This window comes from Nansenia antarctica (genome assembly GCF_963989245.1).
Source record: "Nansenia antarctica genome assembly, chromosome: 6".
Taxonomy (NCBI): domain Eukaryota; kingdom Metazoa; phylum Chordata; class Actinopteri; order Argentiniformes; family Microstomatidae; genus Nansenia; species Nansenia antarctica.
In genome coordinates this window covers 333,783-343,588 of record NC_137676.1, presented here as the reverse complement: position 1 = coordinate 343,588, position 9,806 = coordinate 333,783, and the positions used below count along the sequence as shown (strand labels likewise).

Sequence of the window (9,806 nt, the reverse complement as noted above, 5' to 3'; positions counted from 1 at the left end):
AACTTTGGCTTTGCCAGCAAGTGTTAGCTTAGCTTAGCATAGGCGTCTTGTTTCAGTGTCTCTGCCAGCAACACGAGTCCAACGATGCATCTCGGGAGTAGATATGTTAGTATGTGTTTATTAATAATAATTAACAAGCCTAACGACGACACTAACTAACGAAGACAGCGAATACTGTCCGGAGGGCTGACTCAATAATAAACTGCTTATGTGAAGGAGATGTATGTAGGGGTTATTGTTGTTGTTTAAAGAGAAGTCTGAACTTAGCAGGACAGCGTCGCGGCGTGATGACGTCGGGAGCCACTGACTCCCAGCTGTCCCGTCGACGACACGGACACACAACACCTCCAAACTTAGACAGATATGTATAAAACACCTCCAAACATAGACAGATATGTATAAAACACCTCCAAACTTAGACAGATGTGTATAAAACACCTCCAAACTTAGACAGATGTGTATAAAACACCTCCAAACTTAGACAGATGTGTATAAAACACCTCCAAACTTAGACAGATATGTATAAAACACCTCCAAACTTAGACAGATTTGTCTAAAACACCTCCAAACTTAGACAGATGTGTCTAAAACACCTCCAAACTTAGACAGATGTGTCTAAAACACCTCCAAACTTAGACAGATATGTCTAAAACACCTCCAAACTTAGACAGATATGTCTAAAACACCTCCAAACTTAGACAGATATGTCTAAAACACCTCCAAACTTAGACAGATGTGTCTAAAACACCTCCAAACTTAAACAGATATGTCTAAAACACCTCCAAACTTAGACAGATGTGTCTAAAACACCTCCAAACTTAGACAGATATGTATAAAACACCTCCAAACTTAGACAGATGTGTCTAAAACACCTCCAAACTTAGACAGATATGTATAAAACACCTCCAAACTTAGACAGATATGTATAAAACACCTCCAAACTTAGACAGATATGTCTAAAACACCTCCAAACTTAGACAGATGTGTCTAAAACACCTCCAAACTTAGACAGATGTGTATAAAACACCTCCAAACTTAGACAGATGTGTCTAAACCACCTCCAAACGTAGACAGATGTGTCTAAAACACCTCCAAACTTAGACAGATGTGTCTAAACCACCTCCAAACTTAGACAGATATGTCTAAAACACCTCCAAACTTAGACAGATGTGTCTAAAACACCTCCAAACTTAGACAGATTTGTCTAAAACACCTCCAAACTTAGACAGATGTGTATAAAACACCTCCAAACTTAGACAGATATGTATAAAACACCTCCAAACTTAGACAGATATGTATAAAACACCTCCAAACTTAGACAGATGTGTATAAAACACCTCCAAACTTAGACAGATGTGTATAAAACACCTCCAAACTTAGACAGATATGTATAAAACACCTCCAAACTTAGACAGATGTGTCTAAAACACCTCCAAACTTAGACAGATATGTCTAAAACACCTCCAAACTTAGACAGATGTGTATAAAACACCTCCAAACTTAGACAGATTTGTCTAAAACACCTCCAAACTTAGACAGATGTGTATAAAACACCTCCAAACTTAGACAGATATTTCTAAAACACCTCCAAACTTAGACAGATATGTCTAAAACACCTCCAAACTTAGACAGATGTGTCTAAAACACCTCCAAACTTAGACAGATATTTCTAAAACACCTCCAAACTTAGACAGATATGTCTAAAACACCTCCAAACTTAGACAGATATATCCAGGCCAACCTAAATGCTGTTCATTCATCCAACCCAAGCCAATTGCGTTTTTTTAAATCCGGCCCAGTGTGATCAAAAGTAGCCCATTCGGCGGGAACACACCCCACCTGGCAACACACCCCATCTGGCAACCCTGTTTGGTGCGAGGAGAAGTCTGCGGGTAAAACAAAAGAGCAACAACAGTCGCTAAAAATGTCCCAAAACCATTTTAAGTCAAATTTATAACCGAAATATATTGAAATATATTCATCTAGTGGTATGAATAAGGATGGTTTATGTGTTTCATTTCATTATATATTTGAAAACAACATCAAACTCCCGTCGAGCTTTTTGGCCTTTGCGAGTCGCCGTCTCAGCTGCAGCCAGTCCCGTGCTCAGGACAGTCACCTGACCAGGGCGTGACTCCACCAACTCCGCTAAAAGAAAATGCGATCTTATTTTGATAGGTCTCGCGAGAATTGTTAAAATAAGTCTGTCTTTTTTGTGTGTGTAAATCTCGCGATATTTATCGAAAATAAGTCTGGATTTTCTCTCAGCGGAGTTAATGGAACACCTCCCAGGACAGCAGGTCACGTGATCAAAATAAACGTATGACCACCAGGACGTGGGGACACACTCGTCTGTTCCTTCTCCCGTTTTGCAATGTTGCTATTATATTACATATGTTTATTATATTAGCTTTTCGAATTTGGCAATTTAAGATCACATATTTGTCTCCAATCTGAAATGCATTGCATGGGATAACGGCATTTGGTGAGTATATGCTCCAGCTAAGAAATGTGGCAATATTATTATATCATCCTGCTGCTAGACAATCATCATCATCATAATATCGCAGCTATTCTGTTACTAAACGTTACTGTTGTCAGTGAGGCTTGTGACTGCTTTTGTAATCCTTCCTCTCCTGTCGTCTTTTACGCTTCTCACACCTCCTCGCAGGGTAAACTTCCCTGACAGCGTCTCCTAGTGTCCTCTAGCCTCCCCTGGTCTCTCCTGGTCTCCCCTGGTCTCCCCTGGTCTCTCCTGGTCTCCCCTGGTCTCTCCTGGTCTCTCCTGGTCTCCCCTAGCCTCCCCTGGTCTCTCCTGGTCTCCCCTGGTCTCCCCTGGTCTCTCCTGGTCTCCCCTGGTCTCTCCTGGTCTCCCCTGGTCTCTCCTGGTCTCTCCTGGTCTCTCCTAGTCTCTCCTGGTCTCTCCTGGTCTCTCCTGGTCTCTCCTGGTCTCTCCTGGTCTCTCCTGGTCTCCCCTGGTCTCCCCTGGTCTCCCCTGGTCTCTCCTGGTCTCCCCTGGTCTCTCCTGGTCTCCCCTGGTCTCTCCTGGTCTGTAGAGTCACCATGCCTCTGTCAGCCGGCGTCATCAGCGGCGTGCAGAAGCTTGTTCTGTACGAAACGAGAGCGGTAAGAGTATCTATCTATCTATCTATCTATCTATCTATGTATCTATCTATCTATCTATCTATCTATCTATCTATCTATCTATCTATCTATCTATCTATCTATCTATCTATCTATCTCTCTCTCTCTCTCTCTCTCTCTCTCTCTCTCTCTCTCTCTCTCTCTCTCTCTCTCTCTCTCTCTCTCTCTCTCTCTCTCTCTCTCTCTCTCTCTCTCTCTCTCTCTCTCTCTCTCTCTCTCTCTCTCTCTCTCTCTCTCTCTATCTATCTATCTTGATCATTTCAACCTGGTCTCCCCTTTTCTAAGATACATCAAATAATATCTAAAAACCATATCAAATGTTGGTAGACTTCCTTCTCCAAGCACTGAATGACTTCCTGGATTTCAAGAACACCATGTAGCCTACTGTGCTGTTGTTGTGTCCCTGCCTCACCACTAGATGGCAGCACGGACACACCCATCACTAGAAGCTGTGGTTGAGAAACATTCTGGATTCTATTTTGGATTTTGATTTCTTTACAGATGAATATCTGATTCTGTGGTCTGGTTATAGATGAATATCTGATTCTGTGGTCTGGTTATAGGTTCTGATATGACTTTACAGATGAATATCTGATTCTGTGGTCTGGTTATAGGTTCTGATATGACTTTACAGATGAATATCTGATTCTGTGGTCTGGTTATAGGTTCTGATTCTGTGGTCTGGTTATAGGTTCTGATATGACTTTACAGATGAATATCTGATTCTGTGGTCTGGTTATAGGTTCTGATATGACTTTACAGATGAATATCTGATTCTGTGGTCTGGTTATAGGTTCTGATATGACTTTACAGATGAATATCTGATTCTGTGGTCTGGTTATAGGTTCTGATATGACTTTGATTACAGATGAATATCTGATTCTGTGGTCTGGTTATAGGTTCTGATATTACTTTGATGCTGCTGCTTTCAAAAAGAGCCTCTCACACAATGTCAGTCAAAAAGGCAAAAGTCACTTCATTGTCCCATTACTGGGGGATGTGTTTTGGGGCCTTACGCCACACTGCAGCCACACAAGAACAACAGACAACACAACATGTTAGAACACAGACAGACAGACAGACAGACAGACAGACAGACAATACAACATGTTAGAACACAGACAGACAGACAGACAGACAATACAACATGTTAGAACACAGACAGACAGACAGACAATACAACATGTTAGAACACAGACAGACAGACAGACAATACAACATGTTAGAACACAGACAGACAGACAGACAATACAACATGTTAGAACACAGACAGACAGACAGACAATACAACATGTTAGAACACAGACAGACAGACAGACAGACAGACAGACAATACAACATGTTAGAACACAGACAGACAGACAGACAGACAATACAACATGTTAGAACACAGACAGACAGACAATACAACATGTTAGAACAGACACAGACAGACAGACAGACAGACAGACAATACAACATGTTAGAACACAGACAGACAGACAGACAGACAATACAACATGTTAGAACACAGACAGACAGACAGACAGACAATACAACATGTTAGAACACAGACAGACAGACAGACAATACAACATGTTAGAACACAGACAGACAGACAGACAATACAACATGTTAGAACACAGACACACACAGACAGACAGACAGACAGACAATACAACATGTTAGAACACAGACAGAAGGCAGTCCTGACTCAGACAAGAGTAGAAGTCAAACGATAAGTAAAATCTATCCAACATTCATCTGGTGCTGTTTGAAAGATTAACTAAAACCGGAATAAACGTTGTTAAACCTGTTAAATCTAGAGCGGGGGACACTAAGGTCATGTTCTCACATGAAGGACCCGGAGCAAGTGGATGAGTTCGCAACATTGTTGCAGAAATTATTTATCTGATTTGCGTTCTCACAGCCCTTCATGTAAACGAAGTAACATACGCAATCGAAGCAACAGACGTGGTAGTTTAAAACATTTAAAATTGCCTGTTCGTCCCGCTCTTATCCAGATCAACACACATGCGCTGTTGTTTTCCTATGGACAGCCTCGATGCGTCGTTTCTAACCAGAGCGAAACCACCCTTCTCAAGCGGAGCATGCGTTGGTTGTTTGCTCCGGGAGCGACTTCGAATGCGCGTTCTCACAGCTCCAAACGACACATAGCAAAGCTAATTTGATCCTAAACTCTGATTCAAGTGAAGCAAATGTTAAAACATTTGAAATAAAATAAAATACAGCTTAGCCCGGCGCTCTCTTGTGTCATGACAACTGCTTCAACGTTTGTCTGCTTCGGGGGTCAAATGACCATAGTCTTTACAATGGGAAGCTGCTACTTACACACAACAACCACTAGTTGGCCTACACTAGAACAGCCTCGAGGTGCCTGACTGACTGGGTGGTTTAACACCAGAACACCACGTCACCAACTGTCACATCTTATTTCAAATTTGGAAGTGACAGTTGAATCTAAGTGACAGTTGAATCTAAGTGACAGTTGACACTAGAACAGCCGTGTCTATGAATGAATGAATGGACTTTATTGTCATTGTTACAGTACAGGTACCAAACAACGAAATTTAGGAAATTTAAGAGTTTAAACTCTTATAGTAGGTAACACACACACGGCTGTTCTAGTGTTAAACTCTTATAGTAACTAACTAATTAACTGCTCCTCCTGAGACATCTTCAGACCCTCACCTCTACGTCTCCTAAAGACACCCGCTTTCCCCTCTACTGTGTCCCTAGAACTTCTATTGCCCCCCTTGTACTGTTTCTCAGTTTCTCCAGTAAAAAAAATAAAATAAATAAATAAAAGGTTTTAGTAGAAGGCGATAATAGGGAGAAGGTTTTTCCTTCTATCAGTGGCCCCCGGCCCGAGCTAGAGTACTCTTCCTGCAACGAATGGTGGACTGCTGATTCACATGCTTAGTATTCAAATGTATTGATTGTAAGTCGCTTTGGAATAAGGCGTCTGCTAAATGCCAAAAATGTAAATGTAAATAGTAGGTAACACACACACGGCTGTTCTAGTGTTAAACTCTTATAGTAGGTAACACACACACGTCTGTTCTAGTGTTAAACTCTTATAGTAGATAACATAGACACGGCTGTTCTAGTGTTAAACTCTTATAGTAGGTAACATAGACACGGCTGTTCTAGTGTTAAACTCTTATAGTAGGTAACATAGACACGGCTGTTCTAGTGTTAAAGTAGTCAGTGTGCTGCTTGAATAACAGTATAGATTTATTGTCCTTTGAAATTTCTCAGTACACAGCTGTTAATGTCTAAACAGCTGGCAACAAAAGTGAGCACACCCCATAGTGAACATGTCCTAATTGTGCCCAATGATGTTGTTTTCCCGCCCTGGTGTCATGTGACTCGTTAGTGTTACAAGGATTCAGGTGTAAATGATAAGCAGGGCTGTTAAATTTGGTGTTTTGGGCACAATTCTCTCTGAATGCTGGACAACATGGCACCTCATGGCAAGGAACTCTCTGAGCGGCTGAAAAAAAGGATTATTGCGCTTCACAAAGATGGCCTTGGCTATAAGAAGATTGCCAACACCCTGAAAATGAGTTGCAGCACAGTGGCTAAGATCATACAGCGGTTTTCCAGGACAGGTTCCACTCGGAACAGGCCTCGCCAGGGTCGACCAAATAAGTTGAGTCCACGTGCTCAGCGTCATATCCAGAGGTTGGTTTCCAAAAATAGACGTGCGAGTGCTTCCAGCATTGCTGCAGAGGTTGCAGAAGTGGGATGTCAGCCTGTCAGTGCCCAGACCATACGCCGCACACTGCATCAAATCGGTTTGTATGGCCGTCGCCCCAGACAGAAGCCTCTTCTGAAACCGATGCATAAGAAAGCCCGCAAGCAGTTTGCTGAAGACAATGAATCCAAGAACATGAGTTACTGGAACCATGTCCTGTGGTCTGATGAGACCAAAATAAACCTGTTTGGGTCAGATGGTGTCCGGCGTGTGTGGCGGCACCCTGGTGAGGAGTACCAAGACAAATGTGTTTTGCCTACAGTCAAGCATGGTGGTGGCAGCATCATGGTCTGGGGCTGCATGAGTGCTGCCGGCACTGGGGAGCTGCATTTCATTGAGGGACACATGAATTCCAATATATACTGTGACATCCTGCAGCAGAGCATGATCCCCTCTCTTCGGAAACTGGGCCGTAGGGCAGTTTTCCAACATGATAATGTCCCTAAACACACCTCCAAGATGACAACGGCCTTGCTGAAGAAGCTGAAGGTTAAGGTGATGGACTGGCCAAGTATGTCTCCAGACCTAAACCCAATTGAGCACATGTGGGGCATCCTCAAGAGGAAGGTGGAGGAGTGCAAGGTGTCCAACATCCGTGGGCTCCGTGATGTCGTCATGGAGGAGTGGAAGAAGATTCCAGAAGCAACCTGTGCAGCTCTGGTGAATTCCATGCCCAGGAGGGTTAAAGCAGTGCTAGATAACAATGGTGGTCACACAAAATATTGACACTTTGGGCACAATTTAGACATGTTCACTATGGGGTGTACTCACTTTTGTTGCCAGCTGTTTAGACATTAACAGCTGTGTACTGAGTAATTTTCAATGGACAATACATTCAAGCAGCACACTGACTACTTTAAGTTATATCAAAGTTTCATTAAGATAGTGTTATCCCCTGAAAGGATATGACAGAATATTTGCAAAAATCTAACGGGTGTACTCACTTTTGAGATATACTGTATGTCCTGTGTGTCCTGTGTGAGATACAATTACAAAATGTGCCATTCTCTCATCGTTCTCACGCCGTGCTTTCGGTCTCTCTGTTCTTGGACGGCCTCGTCCGGTTCTGTACGATCGTGTGAAAAAAGGAAATGAAAAAATGAGGACACCCCATGAAATGTGTAGTTCTTTTTAGAAATATAGACGTATTAATATGTGGTCTTCTTTCAAACAATCTCTATAGATGAAGGTGATGTCATTGAACTAAAAACAATGAAAATGTCACTTGGCGTAAGGTGCCGATTCCCACTGAGGAAAAAGTTAGTGCCCCCTATGCCCTAATAGCTGCTATTACCCCCTCTATTACCCCCTCTAATCACCTCAGGTAGACGTTTCCTAGAACTGTCTACCAGTCTCTGACACCGACTGGGAGAACGATTTTCTCAGTCTTCTCTTCGTTCATGTTTTAGCCATTTTTAGTAGTAATACATGTCAGGGTGTCCTAACCTTTTCTTTGCAAGGAAATTGCATTTCTGTTAATTACATTTGACAAAGATTTCTTTTCAGTTTTATTTTCTTAGTTCTATTACCTCCTACCTGTCTCTCAACATTGTAGAAATTTTGTAGAGTTTTCATGGGGTGTCCTATCTGTTTCACATGATGGTATGAGGTGGTGGAGTTGGTCCAGTGGTCTAGCACCGTGGTCTACAAGCGCACACGTATGCCCATGTCGGCATGGGTTTGAATCCGGCCCCATGCCCTGCTGACATGCCCTCTCTCCCCTCTCCTCTTTTCTTTCCTGTCTACCTTCACTATCTCTATCCAATAAAAATGACGTCTCCAGTCTTTCCCTTCTTCTCCTTGCTGTCCTGTCTGTCTTCACTACATCTGTCCAATAAAATGTAAACATATGAGAGCGACTGCCCCACAACATAACGTAATAATAAGATTGTATGAGGTGGTTCGTGGGTCACATGTCTCTGTGTGTAACGTGTTTTATTCTTTCTTCTTTCTTTCTTTCTTTCTTTCTTTCTTTCATCCCCAGCGGTATTTTCTGGTGGGCAGTAATCACGCCCAGACCCGACACCGCGTCCTGAAGATCGACCGCACGGAACCGCGGGACCTGGTGATCATAGACGACAAGGTGAGGAGACGCAGGCAGCCGCCAGCCACGACACTGAGTGCCTTCTTATGTAACACAGTCCAGTCAGCGCTGCAGCAGGCCTGGGGGTTAATAGGACCGCTACGTACCATCGCTCAGCTCGCTAGCAGCCCGCCTGACAGCCCAGCTAATGAGAGCAGACGGCTCGCTACGCTACTCTTCCCAGAAGTCATTACCGCCCCCGCCGCCGCCATCATCACCATCCAGGAGGGGGGAGGAGATCTGTTTACCTCCTCGTCCCCCCCCCTTCCCACCACGCACCCATGATCAACCTTTAAGCCTTCTTTCCTGTAGATATTAAGCCTGGAGGGAGGTCATCGTGTGGGTACTTGACATTTGATGGGCAGTCTTAGAGGTGGTTGAAATGTTTAGTGGGTGAACCACATGATGACCACATGATGACCACATGATGACCACATGATGACCACATGATGACCACATCCCCCCTGTCCTCCAGAACCTCCACTGGCTCCCGGTCAAACACAGGATCCACTTCAACATCCTACTCACCACTGACAAAGCCATCAACAACATTCCTCCTCCCTCCTACCTTGCCGACCTTGTCCCCCTCCACACCCCCTCCCGCTGCCTCAGGTCTGACGACCAAACCAAGACCGACCGTGACTGAATGACATTCAATTACTTACAATGGCGGGAGTTGGCAAATGTATGATTTCTGATTTAACACAGCAAGTAATAGACACAAAAAAGTAGAGATAAAAAGCCACATTTCATATCATTATTTTGTGTATATACATGTATGTATATATATATATATATATATATATATAGTGAGTAGCG

General features: G+C 43.2%; 1 protein-coding gene across 1 annotated transcript in view; it reads left to right on the top strand.

Annotated features, from left to right (window-relative positions):
- Positions 1 to 3,057: 3,057 nt before the first annotated feature.
- Positions 3,058 to 9,806, top strand: part of LOC308159606 (polyphosphoinositide phosphatase-like) — a 98,453-nt gene continuing 91,704 nt past the window's right edge. Inside the window, 2 exon segments of the mRNA XM_080533428.1 lie at positions 3,058 to 3,126; positions 8,889 to 8,987. Of these exon segments, the coding sequence (XP_080389554.1) occupies positions 3,064 to 3,126; positions 8,889 to 8,987 (162 nt within the window). The 5' untranslated portion in view covers positions 3,058 to 3,063.